The sequence below is a fragment of the Drosophila serrata genome, unplaced genomic scaffold, assembly GCF_035046125.1.
Source record: "Drosophila serrata isolate PLE 108 unplaced genomic scaffold, ASM3504612v1 contig_241, whole genome shotgun sequence".
NCBI classification, from domain to species: Eukaryota; Metazoa; Arthropoda; class Insecta; order Diptera; family Drosophilidae; genus Drosophila; species Drosophila serrata.
In genome coordinates, this window is record NW_028257139.1 from 801,785 (window position 1) to 818,606 (window position 16,822).

General features: G+C 41.4%; 3 protein-coding genes across 5 annotated transcripts in view; 2 read left to right on the top strand and 1 right to left on the bottom strand.

Annotated features, from left to right (window-relative positions):
- Positions 1 to 16,822, bottom strand: part of GluClalpha (glycine receptor alpha 1) — a 70,191-nt gene that overhangs the window by 46,843 nt on the left and 6,526 nt on the right. The gene's annotated exons all lie outside the window — the stretch shown is intronic.
- Positions 423 to 2,972, top strand: LOC110188738 (nuclear cap-binding protein subunit 1). Its single transcript, XM_086831701.1, has 3 exons — positions 423 to 1,923; positions 1,991 to 2,300; positions 2,360 to 2,972. The coding sequence occupies exons 1-3, from the start codon at positions 506 to 508 to the stop codon at positions 2,909 to 2,911; spliced, it is 2,280 nt and encodes a 759-aa protein (XP_086687827.1). The 5' UTR covers positions 423 to 505; the 3' UTR covers positions 2,912 to 2,972.
- LOC110188745 (uncharacterized) lies at positions 16,072 to 16,637 on the top strand. The gene is made up of 2 exons (XM_020958587.2): positions 16,072 to 16,278; positions 16,334 to 16,637. Exons 1-2 carry the CDS (start codon positions 16,179 to 16,181, stop codon positions 16,516 to 16,518), a joined length of 285 nt encoding a protein of 94 aa, XP_020814246.2. The 5' UTR covers positions 16,072 to 16,178; the 3' UTR covers positions 16,519 to 16,637.

Here is a 16,822-nt window from a genome sequence, read left to right on the forward strand (position 1 = left end):
TTATAATTATAATATTATATTATATAAATTCAAAAAGGGATATATTAAAAAAAACAAAAAATTCTTAAAATGACGTAAAAAGCAACGATATAATCCGATTAAACTTTGTTTTTCGGTAAAAAATATAAAAATGAATAACAAACATTTAAAGAGAGCTTAAAAGTCACAAATTGAAGTCTGATCTGGAGAAGGAATTCTAGTAGATTTAATGTAGTTTAAGAATTATACATTTTTTTTATTAGTTTATTATGCAACCTATTCAAAAAGTGTAAAATAAAATATAATATATATAACTAACAAGCAGGCTGTGTTTTAATCTGTCGTATTGAATGTCAAATAAAAAATAGAAATTGTAGCTCATTATTTCGATTCCAGTCGAACCAAGCAGATCGCCCTAAAAAAATAATTGGAATATTTGCTTCTTCTAATTCTGCAACGATGAAAAGGTTAGTTAAATAACATAATTTCATAGGTAAGAGGATAATGTATCCCTAGATCTATTGACATGAAGAAAGACTACCGAGCGTCCGAGTTATCGAGCGATGAGGACTCTGAGCTGCAAGCTGATAAAAAACCGCGTTTGGTCGTCGACCAGAATATTCTAAAAACGATGGATGTGATGATGCACGGCTTAAGCTACCTGGGTGGCAGCTCCATCGAATTGAAGCTGGAGAATCTCTCCTGTTTCTTGAGCAGTGTCATGGAGAGCCACAAGGTAGATATCCTTCGCATCCTGGAGACCTGCGTGCTCGAGCATCCGGGCCATGTGAGTGCCTACGCTACCTTTGTGGGTCTCGCAAATGTAAGGAGCTATCGCTTTGGGGCCGACTGCATTCAGTTTATGGTAATGAAACTGCGGCACTATGTAATCGAGGGTGAGTGGTTGAAAGTCCGTGTCCTTCTGCGCTTCCTGGCGGATCTACTCAATTGCAATGTGATCACTGGTGCGTCTCTGATGAAACTGCTCAACGCTTTCGTCACCGATTGCGAGGATCTCAGTGAGACGAGGGACAATGGTGATGAGCTTGCCCGACGCGATTGGTTGGCCTTTTGTGTACTCTCCGCATTGCCCTTCGTGGGCAAGGAGCTGGATCAGAGGTCAGGCTTCTCGCGGCTCATGCTCACGCTTCAAATCCATGTGAAGAAGAGAATTCCTCTGAATTTGCCCCTACTAAGTGTGTGGCGGGATGGCACCTTGCCACCGCAGATCGATCAGTTGGAAGCGCTATGGAATCAGGTGAAGACCATGGAGGAGCTTCAGTGGCCCGAGCCAGAGCACCAGCTCTTGCCACGCCCGTACCTGGCATTTGATGAAAAGCTGAGTGCCGCTCTTCAGCACTCCTTGCCCAAATTTGAAATGCCACCCCACCAGCGGGGCTGGAGCTATCCCCAAACGGAGGTGATCTTCCGCATCTTTGAATTCCGCGTGACATCGCACGATGAGCTTAAGCTGCCTTCAACGCTTAGCATTGAGCGATACCTACTGGAGGGTCAGATCCTGTACGTGCTTCAGTCCCATCACCTGGACAGGAAGAAGTGCGCCAAGCATCTTCTGAACATTGCCGCCTCCAAGCCGGAACTAGCTGTGTGCCACAGCATCGTTGAGGTGATCTTGGGCGAAATGCTGCGCCTGCCTAATGCCGCCTGGTCCGCCATCAATTACGGATCCATTCTGATCGAGCTGTGCCGTCTCCAGCCGTTCAAGATGCCTCCCATTGTGGTGCAGGCTTCGAATATCATATATTCAAAACTAGATTCAATGAACGTGGCCTGCTTTGATCGCTTGGTTAACTGGCTATCGCTACATCTCTCCAACTTTGGATTTCAATGGCACTGGGCCCAGTGGGCAAAGGATTGTCTAGGTTATAGCTACTATCAGCCAAAGGCAATCTTTCTCAGGGAGCTAGTGGGCAAATGTATCAGGTAAGAGTTCTTTAACCTTTCATTGATTTTTGATTAAATGTTCGTTCTGCTTCTTTATGATACACAGACTATCGTACTATCGAAAAATATCTACACTGCTGCCACAAAGTCTGGGTAGCTTCCTTCCGCCCCAGCCTCATCCCCACTTCAAGTACATCGATCCCCAAATTCCGGGTGCGAAGTTGTCTGAGCAACTCCTGGAAGCAATGCGTGACAAGCAATCTGAGGTTGACAGGATCTCGGCAATGCTAAAGAGTGCCTCTGGCATTACAGATTTGTGCAAGATCAATGTGTTTACCCAAAACTGTATGCATATGAGCTCCAAATCATTCTCTCATACCTCCGCCACGATAGCCAAGTATCTACAGATGTTCAAGGTGAGTTCCCTTACATAATTCTAGTAATCCTTAATCCTTGTTTCCCATTTCCTTGCCAGGACTTGGCTAAAGGCGAGGATGAGCAGCTTACAATTCTGGAGGGAATTTTCGAAGTATGGTTTAATAACCAACAATTCATGATCATGGTAATTCAGAAAATGATCCGAATGGAGGTACTCATGCCCAAGTATGTGGTGTCCTGGCTCTTTGGACCGGCAATGCGCAGGGAGCTCACCAAGATGTACATTTGGGAGATACTCCATGCCACGGTGCGTTTTGTCCAAAATCCTCAAAGATTGGGCCCAAAGAAACGCCACGCGGTAAGGGAAGAGCCTCAAGATTTGACTGTGACCGATTCGGCCATCCGAAGCATTCTTCTGGATATCATGCAACGTATCATAAAGATCCTTTGTAGCGAAACCGAAAGTCCAGTCGGATCCGATGAATATTATCGCTTCCAGTGGATCCTTGGCAGAATGCAGGAGCTTCTATTTACATACGTAGATGAATATCAAAAGCTTGGCAGTAAACTTGCTAAAATCTCCGCCGATTCCGATCTTCACAAATCTATTGCCAAGACCTTTCAGGCCTTTTTAGTTTACGTGATGTGATGTGATATACTTAAATAGTATTTTTAACTATTCAAATATATTCACTTTTATATGAAACATATTTCCCCGGATTTCTCTCTGTGCACACATTCTCTTTTTTTTCGGGTGCTAAAAGTTTGCTGCGCCACTCAAATCAACATAAACTTTGATATATTGTGTGCGGCAATAGGCGCAGTGTCCTGCCAGGCATGTCCTGCGTTGATTTAATGGCCGCCACCCCTGAGGGTCAGAGGCAGTGGCTGTGCGGAATCCTGGGCCGCGGAGAGAAGGGTCGCAGTAGCAGCCAAACTACTTATTACGAACGCCGCTTGTCGCTATTGTTGTCAATTTGGTGCTGTCTTTGACAGCAGGGTCCCGGTACTGGGATGCTGCTGTGGTGGTGGCCGGGCATTCAAATTGTAGTCGCATCATCATCTTTATGGCTATTGTGATTTCGGAATTAATTGCCGCCACACATACACAGAGAGAGAGAGAGAGAGAGAGCGATTTGGTGGCGCCACACTGCAGTAGAAGTGCTTAAAGGATTTGGGTGTCTTGTTCCGAGTTAAGTTCGGGGTCCTGGATCCCTGGATCCCGGATCACTGCCCTCCTGGAGCAACAGTTTCCTGGGGGGTTCCCTTTTTCTGGTTACTTGATTGCCCTCAAAAGTATGCAATGCTAATAAATTCAGTTTTATGTGGCCGGCGCTCAATTTTCGCTGCCGCTTTTATGACAGATCATTAAAAAATGTTTTTTCTTTCTGGGGTCGGGTCTTATTTTAAGTAGCCTGTTTGTCTTGTCTTTATGGCGCTTGATTCGGCAACTCCTCCCCATGGAGCCCCACGTTGGAGTCAAAGGGTGCATTAATATTGAACTTTATTGTCTTTTGGCGGGTCAGTTTCGGGCTCCGGTTGCCAGTTGAGTTTAACTGGCCTCAGCAGAAATGTGTTAATGGCGGTCGCGGGCAAGTGTTTACTGGGCCTAAGTCCGGAAACGGATACGGGGGATATGGGGATAAATATTGAAAGCGCGCCCGGCTAATTACGGGGGTCATAATAAATGGGCTAAGAAGGCAACTGGCTGGCCATGAATTCGTAATGCTGGACCGGCTCCAGCAGCATATCCAATTATGGCTATGAAAATGCGCAGCCAGCTCCAAATCCCATTTCCCAAAGACGCAATCCCCAGCAGAGAACAGAGAACTCACATCGTAATATACAACAAAAAAAAAACATGGAAAAAACAGACTTCAATCGAGTTACTCCACTTACTGCCTCATATGGTCTCTGACCTCACATTACGTATACGCCCCAGCTGTTTTTCAGAGCAGACAATTGCCAATGGTGGTAATGGTGGGGATGTTGGTGGTGCACCAGCTTCCGCCGAAAAAAGGGCAAATCCTTTGGCAAACATTACGTATACGCAATACTTGTAATAAATGCTGTGGCATGCTTTGCAGGAACATTGTCATCGGCGACACTTTATTATTGAATATGTCATCCGCCCGAAAAACCCTCTCCCCAGCCGAGGACCCAATCCCATTTGCATAATTGATCGGCAGCGAAGCGCGAATGGCAAATGAGAATTGTAATCGTCAGTCAGACCTCCATTTCCATCTGGAGTTAGCTGCTCTAGTCGGCGGCTGGGAAAACATGCCAACTTCGTACCCGGCACGCACTGGGAAACGCCTCCCATTTTTCGGGGAGGAGGAAGTGGATGAGAGGTCCTGTCTGTATTTTTTTGTGGCATCAAATATTGATGCACAGCATCGTTGACGGCGCCGCTGACTACGAGAGCTCCATAATTGATGCATGTGTGATTTATGTGCGTCCTCGCCACCGCGTTCAATTGTGCAAATCAATTTCAATAATCGACAACCAGTTGGCGGCAATGATCGAAATGAAATAATAGATACTATACGATACGATACGATACATGTGTGCCCCGGGGAGGGAGTGGCCCACGACGGTCCCCGGAGAGCTCTTCAGCCTAAATTTGCGGTTCCATAAAACGGTCTTGATGCGGAAATTTATGACATTGGAAGCGCCAAGGAAGGACACAATTTAGAATGTATTGTGGTGTTTCTAGGGGGGAAAAAAGACTCATTTGTCATACAATATCCTATTCTTGACATGTTTTCCGATACTTATTGATTTTTTTCTTTATTTGCTGAGGCAACTGAATTAGAAGTTATTAATATATAATAACAAGGACATATACTTAACATGAAACAAAATATTTCCCTTTTACTTTTCAATCAAAGAATTGTTTCTAATCAACAAGAGTCAACAGTGCGTTTTGCCAACATTTTGGGTAACTTTAGGGACCACTCTCTCCGGCCACCGGCAATCAGTCAGCCTCAAATTGTTTCTAATTAAGACTCCTCTTCGATGGCTAGAGTGTCCTGGCCAAAACCCCTTGTTGCTCTTCCATCTCCCTGCCATATGCCAAGCATTGTCCGGCTGTGCACTCAAGTGCTGTTCCATGGCAACGTTTTGGCCAAACTTTGGAATCCTCTGTCCATGGGCACACAACACACCAGGTCCCCAGGCCTGTTTACAAGCTCAGTTTGCTGCACAAGAGGCACAGATGTTTTAAGGGGGGTTTATCTCACATGCAGCCAGAGGAATTTAATTATAACTTCTGTAACTAATTTCCGTTTTTGGCTAACGGATGTACGGGAAATATGCAAAGTGTCTGGCTCCGAAAATGTTGCACAAATTAATATTTAATGCAACCGAAATTGGCCAGACAGCTGTTTATTGAATATAACGTATACGTCCACGATTTCTATACCTTCGGTTAGAGCTCCTAAGTGCAAAAGTTTTGGCCACGCTGTCACAGAAATTAACACGTAGCCGGCATAAGCATCAGCATCATCATCAGCATCATCATCATCGCCTCATAATCATCGGGGCTCATTTACGTGACTCGCAGTGTCCATTAGACTAACAGCAACAACAACGACGGCACACCAAGGACGCGAACAAGACAACCCAAAGGATTACAGCATCCCAGGGAGTTATTAGACCTATCAGCATTAGCAGGGACAACCAGAGCAGAGTTTAGGTAGCATCAGCAGCAGCAGGAAAAATAAGGAAAATGGGGGAAAAAAAAACAACCATGAATGAAACTTTTTCTGCCGCAACTTTGGCCTTGGCTAACCCCACAGCCACACAGCTTAACCCCACTTTTGCACAAGGGATCTGCTTCGCTCTCAGGCTAATTTAAAGTTTGTTTTATTTAAAATAAAATAAAATATTAAACAAGCATAAACGAAAAGGGACAGTTCAGCAGAACAAACAAAAAAAGAAAAGGGAGGGCGTCAGCATCAGGCCGAGAAATTTTCATTTGCACTTTTGATAAATTAATGTAGGGGAATTTAGTTTAATAATTCACATACAATAATTTATTTACAAGATTGGTTTAAACATAAGTGCTTAGATTAGGTTCACAAGTTCATTTTCTTTTCGTTTTCACACACAGCGTCTTCTTTTCACAACTTCTCACTAGCTCTCTCAAACGACGACTCTCTTACTTCTAGCTTTTATTATTAGGTCTTAAAACTATCGGTTATTATCTAAATATCGAAACTAATTATGGGTTGCCAGATAGCTTAACCCGCTTCTCGTACGCCGCGAAGGAAACCCGCCTATTTCGAATCCCACATTCGGCCCTCCTGACTGTTCATTCGCCCCGAATGGACCTGGCCATGGCTTCATGAATTCAGAAACGGTTGATGTTTTGAACGGACCCTCTGTGTCCCCTATACGCTCAACTTCATATCGCCCATGATCTTTGACAGCAACTATTTTGTATGGCCCTAAGAACTTTCCCTTAAGCTTTAACCCTACTCCGTACTGGGTCCTCTTGATCGCTACTAGGTCATTGACTTTATAAACTCTTTCCTGTTTCCGTTTCAAATCAAACGCTTTCTTATTCTCTTCCTGCAACTGTTTGATACTTTCTCTGGCTGTTTGGCGATATTTCTCTCTTTCTTCATCCAACTCTTTTACTGCAAACTCCTGCATCAAATCTTTCAGCTCGCTGCAGTCGGTCAATCGCATTTCAACTCCTGTCAAAAGCTTAAAAGGCGTGATCCTGGTACTTCTTGGCTCGGTGCTGTTTATAATCTGCTGAACTCTTCCAACGTGCTTATACCATGCAAAAGGACTTTCATAACTCAACTTTGCAAGCATTGGTACGACGGTCTTGTGAATCCTTTCGACTTGTCCATTTCCGCGCGGTACACCTGTCGCTATGAGCAAATGCTGTATATTGTTCGACTCGCAATACTCCTTGAATGCTTGAGATGTAAAAGCAGTGCCTCTGTCCGTCACTATGCGGCAAGGATTTCCAAAATGTACAGCTTGCTTCTCCAGACTGCTTACGACTTCATCCACACCCGTGCTACGAGTTGGGTAGAGCCAAACATACTTCGAAAAACCATCTACTACGACCAGAATATGATTGTAGCGCTTGGTCGTTGTCTCCATTGGTCCGACGTGATCGATGTGGTATGTTATGAAGGGTCGGTCACCTTTGTCAATTGAAGTAAGAAACCCTTCCTTTTTACCCGCTTTGGCGTTTACAATTATACATCTGATGCAACTCTCGACGTTTCGCTCTGTCTTTTCTTTTAACTTGGGAATAAAATACGACTTTTCGATAAGTTCTTGTGTCTTTCTGGCTGAGAAATGTCCTTGATTGTGCGCTTTTTGAATTATTTCATTTTCCATCGACGAAGGTACAACAACTAGTTCGCGATTCGGGTCTTTGAAAAGAACGTCATTCTCCATGTAGAAATCTTGGTATGTATCCCTTTCTACAAGACTTCTAACTGCTTGTGTCCATTCATCCTTAGTTTGGGCTTCTTTCAAACGGTGGGTTATAGAGTCTGATAAAAAGAAACACGAGACTCGACTCAGAGCATCCGCATGTTTCATTTTCGTACCGGAACGATGCTCAATCTTGTAGCTAAAATCCTGCAAGTATAAAGCCCAACGAGCTACGCGAAGAGGAACTTCCCTCTTGTTCATGGTCATCTTGAACGCGTTACAGTCCGTAACAATTGTGAAATTTATGCCCAACACATAAACACGCCACTTCACTAGAGCTCCAATGATAGCTAACACCTCCAGCTCGTACGAGTCATATTTCTCCTCAAATGGTGAAGTCTTTCGGCTCATATATTGAACCGGATGAAATAAACTGTCTTCGGGATCCTTCTGTAGCAAGACTGCTCCAAAACCGTACTTGGACGCATCTGTATGGATCTCAGTTTGTAAAGTTGGATTGTATAGCTTGAGGACTGGTTCACTGATGAGAGCAGTCTTCAACTTTTCAAACGCCAATCGTTGTTTTTCCCCGAATTCAAACTTGGCATCACCTTTCAACAAATCCGACAAAGGCCTGGCAATGGTAGCATATCCCTCAATGAATTTTCTGAAATATGAAGTCAGACCTAGGAATCGTTGAATACTTTTCTTGTCGCGTGGATCGGGAAAATCTTTCTTTGGTAACTTTCATGTCCACTTGCTCCAAAATAGTTCTGCCCAATATAGCTTCGAAGCCCATGTCTTCCTCCGGTACTACGTGGAATTCTACATTCATTTGTATGTTGTCTATTTCGACTGGCAGAGTTATACTTCCAAACGTCAACACCTGACTCTCGCCTATTCCTGTCAAGCATTTCTCTTTCCCAGTAAGAAGTTTGCTGCCCAGCTTAAGGAAGATATTCCTGCGCAGTAAACATAAATCTGCACCTGTGTCGACAAGTCCTTTGAATTGGACGACGGAATGCTTGACAACTTTTAGTTCAAGTCCGGAAACAGTAAACTCGCTCTTTGGTTTCGCGGCTTCACTCTCGAAGTGAACGGCATTGGTGTTACTCTCCTGTTTCACCTCGACCGTGCACTGTGCAGCACGATGACCTGGCTGTCCGCAACGAAAACAATTGTAGTTGTCCCTTTTCTTGCAATCTTTCTTTAAGTGGGACGAATCCCCGCACTTAAAGGGAATTTAGTTTAATAATTCACATACAATAATTTATTTACAAGATTGGTTTAAACATAAGTGCTTAGATTAGGTTCACAAGTTCATTTTCTTTTCGTTTTCACACACAGCGTCTTCTTTTCACAACTTCTCACTAGCTCTCTCAAACGACGACTCTCTTACTTCTAGCTTTTATTATTAGGTCTTAAAACTATCGGTTATTATCTAAATATCGAAACTAATTATGGGTTGCCAGATAGCTTAACCCGCTTCTCGTACGCCGCGAAGGAAACCCGCCTATTTCGAATCCCACATTAATTAAATGCAAAAAGGAGAAAAAGGATCAAAACGAGAAGGAGAATCTTTAAAATAATTAATTAAATAAACGGACGCAGATAGCAAGGAATCAAACCAAAAGAGAGGGACAGAGAGCATGAAAACCGAAAACAAAACCAAACTGAATGCCAAATGATGAATGCGCGTCAAAGCAGCCAAAGCAAATGAATGAAGCTGGATGCGATACGGTGAGGGGAGAAAGAAAAAGAGGAAAAGCCGAAATTATGGCAACCAACTGACACAGAAATCCATTTTTCATTTTCAGTCGCACAGCTCCCCCCTTTAGACGCCACGCACCCCTTTAACACTGGCTCTGGTCCATGGTCCTTTGCCTACTTATTTATGAGCTTGTATGTTGTAGTTGGTCAAATACACCAAATAGCAAAAGAGGGAAAAAAGAAAGCAGGCTTTTCCTCACACACACACACACACCCATCCTGAGAGACAGACAACAAAAAAGGGGTAGAGATTACAAACGAAAAATAAATAAAAATAAAAAGCAACAGCAGTAACATGCTGCTTACTGATTCTCCTTACTGATTGTTGCTGCCTTTGCTACTGGCGTGCCGAAAAAAAAAAAAAAAACAAAAATAATAATAATAAAAAAGAAAAAAAAAAACATCTCGGAAAATCGAAAAACAAACCGAAACAATGCCCCCAAAAAAGAACTGATGAACGAACTTTGGATTCCCTTGAGCCTGAGGAGTAATTCCTTCCATTTGTATAAAAATACTTGGCATAACTTTTGGGTCTGGGCATTCAAAAACTTTTTCACATTTAAGGTTAGCATTCAATCTTGTTTAATTGTTAAGGAATTCCAAGTTCATTCATAGATAAATATATATAGATATATAATATAGAGGAGTTGAAATCTCTTTTTTATTTACCATTCTAACCTTTGCATAATCAACCCCATTTTTTCTGGTTCCTGTTCCTGTGTATGCCACAACCTTTATTTCGTTCTATGGAAATCAACAAATATTTGCATTTCATGTGTATTTGCAAGACATTTTAAAGAAAACACAGTTTGAAACGTACGCTTTACTTTTGTTATTTCAATAAAAATAATGTTAAATTTATATATTTTTCATTTTAAGTTATAAATTCTCATTTAAAAGGATTCAAATTATTAAGCAGGCAGATAAATATGTATAATACAACATAAATATGTTGTTTTTACTGTTCTTTCCATGAGTACTAAGAATTAAGGTTCAGAAAAGGTGAAAAAACATAAATATTTCTAAACTTCTTTTTAACTACCCTAAGGATTTCATTAATCCTATTGACCTGCCTTGTGATGTGTAAAATTTCTCCCTTTTCCTTAGCTGGCAAAACTGCTATTAAAACTACCTGAACCCTTCCGACAGCTAGGGCATCCTTCCACATCCCGAACCGTCTCAGTCAAAGACCTTTCCTTGTTTTTTATCCACCTTTTTTCCGTTGTTTTGTTTGGAAAAGCGCCTTTTCTTTCACATCGGGCCTCTCGTCTTCGCTTTGGCATTGTCTGTTAAATTACGTATACGCCTCGGAGCGCACAACTTTCAACCGAACCGTCTGCTAGTGCATTTGGGTGTGTGTATTTCTGTGTGTATTTCTGTGTGTGTGTGTCTATGGCATGCAAACAAAAGCCGCTGTCTGTCAGAGTCGAACTTGAAAACTTTCTTGCGTCGACATTTTTTTTATTTCGGTTTAGGGCGCAAAATACAAGAATAAACCAAAAAGAAAAAAAAATGAGTTGTAAATGTCAAAAGCGTTCGGAGGATGCCATAGACAATTTTCAAATGCTGGCAATCTGCAAAGCAATTTGAAGAGAAATGAAAATATGCGCAATAATTTACACCCTAGGCAATCTTTTTCACGCCATACCCATGTCCCTTACTATATGCGATTCCTACCCGGTACTAAAGGATCGGAAGGGTATAACATGCTACCGGAATTATTTTGTTACCATTTAGCAGTTGATCTTATATAATCAGGAAATATATGTTTGGGAAATATTTATGAAAACCATACATTAATAAATCTACAATCATTTAAAAAAAAATTAGTAATAAGGCTTTCGAATATCTTTCTTTTGTTGACTCATTAAATTCCTAAAATGCTTTTCGTATTTTTGTTTTGATTTCCTTTTGGTTATCAATCTAGGAAAAAGAAATATATATGCCCTAAAAATGTATTTTATGCATCACATTAAAAAGACTTATTATAAAATGTATGTCCAAGCAGTCATCCCATAAATCATTTAGAATTTTAATTGAGCTACTGAAAAATAGAAACTGTATGTTTTGTTTTTATTTACCATATCCATGTAGAAATAAGAAATCGCTAAAAATAATTATATTCTTGGTTTTGACTTGAGCAAACTGGAAAAATAAGTCAATAATTGAAACAGAAAAACGTGAATTAAAAGAAACTTTAATCGATAAATTAATTCATATATTAACAGATAAATTAATAGTTAAAATGACCTGATTTGAGTCTTAATCAAACCAGAAATGCATATATCCATAACGATAAATTAACAAAGTTTCAATCTGATTTTAAGAAACCAAATTCTCAGCTTCCAACTGCTATCATTTGTCCAGGATTTCAATGTTTCAGTTTCAGTTTCAGCATCACACTAACCCTGAAACCTTCAATGCCAAACTATGATTCTGATTCCCAAAAAAATGCAATTATATTCGTAGGTACTAGGAATCCAGCAAGGTTAATATAATTGAGGGGTATCATCGAGTCCGAAAAATCAAGGCCATTACAGTATTGGGAACTAACTCGCTTTGCCGCTCTCCTGGCTGCTTCCTTCTCCTGGCATGACAACTCTTCAGAGGCCGAATGACGATTGTGATGGCCAACCATGTGTGTGTGTGTGTTTTTTTGGCTGTAAGCAGCTGTCAGTGATTTCTGACAAATTGATTTGACAGTCGACAGGAGACAGACGACCGGAGAGGGGGGAAGGGGAGCAGAGCAGAGCGGAGCGGAATGCGGCCAAACTTTCGGCCATATCAGGCGGCAAGTCTTGGGCGCGTGTGCTAAAAAAAGGAAAAAAATAAAGCAAAGATGAAAGCCGTTGCCGTTGCTACCACTTTTGTTGCCATGTCTATGCGTGCGGGATTCACAGGAATGGGGAGGCTGAAGGATGTAGCAGGAGCCAGGACCCTGTGAGAGAGAGAGAGAGAGAGAGAGAGGAGAGGAGAGGCTGGGCGGCTCTCCTAGACGAAAGAGAAAGCAGCCAAGTAAATGGCAAAGCCAAAGAGTTGTTGGCCCAAAAGAGCGAAGCGTGGTGAATTTTTTATGTTGACTGAGCTGGGTCTGTGTGTATATGGATTTGTTATTGTCCTTTTTACCCTATAGGCCAAGAGGGGTATGCCGTCAAACTAGATTACAAAAAACAAGAGTTTATTCTGATTAAAGAATTTTGGGTAGAGTACTCAAGATAAGGTAGGAATATTCTAGCTGTAGTTCTAATATCAATAATCATTTTAAATATGTATACTACTTTTTCAAAATGATATTTGCTTAAGTTTCAGGTGTAAATGCAGATTCACTGATTAAACAAGTAATATCTACATACAGCTTTAAATAAACAATATAGATGATAGCTTAAAATGTAAACCAAAACTCATAGTATTAAATGCGTTTATTTTACATTTCTTTTATAGATAAACCTGATTTTATAATATTAGAAAACTAATTAGATTTCAAACATAATAATACAAAATATTAAGTAACAGTTCTTATTATATATTTATAATTTGGCTTGTAATTTGTATTTATTTTTGAAACTCTTGTAAAGATCTTGTAGTTCACACTTAACTAAAATTAGCCAATAGATAATGACCTTAAAATGCACTCCATATCTAATTCCAAGTTGGTCAACGATTCCATTGCTATACACAAAAATGTTTAAAGTTTCATTTGGCTTTAAAGGACTTTCCAGGAAGCGCCCTGTTCCCTGTTTACTTTGCCAGTTTTTCCCAGTTAGTTACCTGCTGCGCTGGGTTCCAGCTCCAGTTCCAGCTAAAGCCATAGCTTTAGTCAGTAACTTTAGCTGCTGCTTGATTGACGTTCCAACTGATTGACTAGACTAGTGACTGACGGACTGGACTGAAATCGGAGGGGGGTTGGGGAATCCCTGCAGCATAACAAATGGTCGAGATGGGCGCTCTGTCGGGCGGGAGGGAGAGTGGGAGGTAGGGGACTTTAAACAGGCATGGGAAAATGCCATTAGATGAGCAGCTGCCAACGTCAGTGAACGGCGTCTCTCACTTGACAGTTTTATTTATAAACTGTGCAAATAAAACTGTAAATCACTAGGGACAACACACCAAGGAAAGTGGAAATGGAAAAGTGACCTACATAGATGGTTCCGAGCAACGCCAAAAATAAAAAAAGAAAATAGAATAAAAATAAACGCAGGCAGGACGACAGTGGGGAAAAGCGACGGAAAACGGGCAATGCCGCCACAAATCAAACAATTAATTTTACTGTCTGAAATTCCAGCACTAAATCAACAGCCAAACAATTGAACCATTTAACTATGTAAATAAAATTAATGCTCCCTGAAAGTGGAGGCAACTTGAATGGCAATGGGCAATGGATTTTCCAGGATAGCGGACAGTATCTACCTTATGCCGCTAGCAAAAGGAAAATATCCATTAAAAAGCAATCAATATATGGAAAATAAATGCCAGTCACTTTTCCTTTTCGGTTGTTCCACCATTCGTTCTCATCTCATCTCATCGCATTTCATTTCATCTTGTTAAGAGCCTCTGCCAGCCGCATAATCTGAATTTAATTTACCCCCGCAAAGTACACACACACACACACAGAACACAACAAAACACAACAGAAGAAAAAAAAAACCCAGGCAGCAAACAAAAATTGAAAAATGTCAAAAACGAAAATGAACTTTCCAGGGGGTTTTTCAGTTCAGTTTTCATCTCGCTGTTGCTGTTGCTTTTGGTGGGCAAATGAATGGCCATTAAGTAGCACACCCATAGAAAGGACCCAGCAAGGACCCCCAAGAACCTCAAGCTCAAGGTGAGTTTGCCAGAAAGAGACGGGAGCATCCGCGAGAGAGAGAGCGAGAGAGCAAAAGCAGCCGAAAATATTCCACAGTGAGTTGCCATTTTTGCTGCTCCAACATAATTTGTATGCCCCAGACCCCCAAACCCCCAGCCCCCGCCTCAGCCCCCAGCAGCTCAGCCTCCATTTATCCTCTCCTCCCCTTTGCACCGCTTCTTTTTTGACCTGATTCTGGTGACGTCATTCGGCCAGGCCACACTGCGAATACGTAATGTGCGAATCGGGGCTGCATTAGACTTACGTGGGGGAGGGAGAAAAGGAAGCTGGCCAAGCGAACCGAGTGGATAACTTGATTAAATAGGAAGTTGGCCCAGCGAAATACGCCATTTGTTCGAGTACAATGGAGTAGGACAAAAGGTATGGCCATCAGAGGATCTAACTTCAATTAATTGAAACATAGCTATAGCTTTTACCTTAACTTCTAAATTAAACTTTATATTCAAATCAGGTAAAGATAAATGTTTAATGGAAGCTGTTATAGAAGTTCATAGAGCCAGCTTGCTCTCTCTATTTGATTTGACTTGCTTTTGACCAGCCACAAATCCGATATCTTAAATTTTTCAGCTGCAACTTCTCGTGGTGGCACAGAGAGAAAACGTGGCATAGAATATTGCCAGGCAAACATGCAACTTTCAAGGCAAGGCGAAGAGAACTGACAGCTGGCACCAACTTATAACTCAAAGTGCTGTGGATCCGGGAGGCGGCCCTGAGGCACGCCCACTCCTCCCCTCGAATAAGAGTAGGAATAAAAACACACACACACATTCGCTGGGATGCTGTGCTGCTGGGATGTTGGTGTCGGTGAAAAGATACAAAACTTGCAAAAATAAAAGAGAGAAAGGAAAAGTTTCAGTTACGTGCTGTTGCTTTTAATTGAATTTTTTTTTTTTCTTACCCACTGTAGCTTCGTACTAACTGGCCAATGGTCCAATGGCCTGACCAAGCACATCCGCCCCGCCATTTCCGCCAAAGCCTCCCCTGGATTCCACCCCCACTACTGGGGAGGGTTAGAGCTCCTTTTTCCATCCCCCCTCCCCTCCAGTTGGAGAACTAACAAACACGAGCAGACTCCTGCTGGAGGGCAGTTTCCTTGTTATTTCCAACGCGCTGCCAAGTCGCAAGTCCTTAAGCGGTTTATTTTGCTTCACACTGATTTTGCAGGGGAACGAACGGAGGTGTCTCGAGGATGGGTCCTTTCCCTTTTCCCACTCTCTACACTTTAAATTAAAAATAAGGATTATTGCAATCTAAATTCAAATTATGCGATTCATTTTCCAAAAGGGAAAAGTGAAAGTTATCCGTAGAATTCGAAAAAGTAATGCTATGAATGGGAGTTCATTAAAAAATGGAAAAGCTTTCTTTAAGAAGGATTCTAGGTCATATACAATAATCTTTTAATATAGAAAATAACACCTTAAAGGAGTACAATTTTTATATTTTAATTTGATTGGTTTGCACCTGCTTTACATACTATATTCATAAGGAATTAATATCACAATTTTAAAGGAAATCAGACACAGCTAAAAATTCCTTAACAAAGTTATCAAGTTTTCTTTTTAAATAAACTTTTTGCAGTGCAGTTTCCCTCGATTTTCTGCTGCCGGTTTTTATGCAGCAAGTTTTTAATTAAGAAGTTTCCATTTAACATTGCCCATAGACTGCACTTGGCTCTCCAAAAGCGCATTATCATAATAATTTACTTACTCACTTAGCGGGTATTATGCGGAGCGGAGGAGGCCTTTTCAGGTTTCTCCACCCGGCTCCTCCCATTTCCCACAGCTCTCAGGGGGCAGTGAGTTACCTTTCAAGCTCACCTTTCTAAAGATACCCATTGTAAATTAATGATAATCCATAGAGCAACTACCCTGGAACAATGGCAAGTCAAGTGCCATGTTTGGTGTTCTTGTGCTTGATCGCCCTCGTACTTCTTGGATTTGGAGCCTACTACACCTACATGTATAGAAAGGAGAACTGTGAGAGTACAAAAACTATGCTTATTTTTCAATTCTGATCCCAATCTCTTTGCAGATCTGACAAGCTGCTTCCACGTGGGCGGTAAATGTTTGGAGGTGGAAAACTGTGAACATGACCATCATTATCGGCGGAATATTACCACCTGTATCCACAAGCGGAAGGTGTGCTGCATGCTGGATCCACAGCCCACAGATAATACTGAGGATTATCGTGAATTGCTATCACCGTTGGACATTTAATTGATATCTTTTGGTATAATCCAAAGAAAATCAATGTACTGGTGGGGAATTTCTTAAAAATTTACTATCTGTTTTAAATTCGAGTTTTTCAGTGAATTAAAAGGCTACATTTCTGCTTATTTAATTTGGTTTTAATTGTCTGATTATCTATGAATTCTCTTCATTGAATTTCCGTTCATTTCCCCTGCAGGCTAATCAAAATTATTACATTTCTCTCCTAGCTCTCAACATTTTTGCTGTCAGTGCTTTTCACAACTCCTCCACACGGAACGCACTCTATCCAATTATCCAGACTATCAATTCC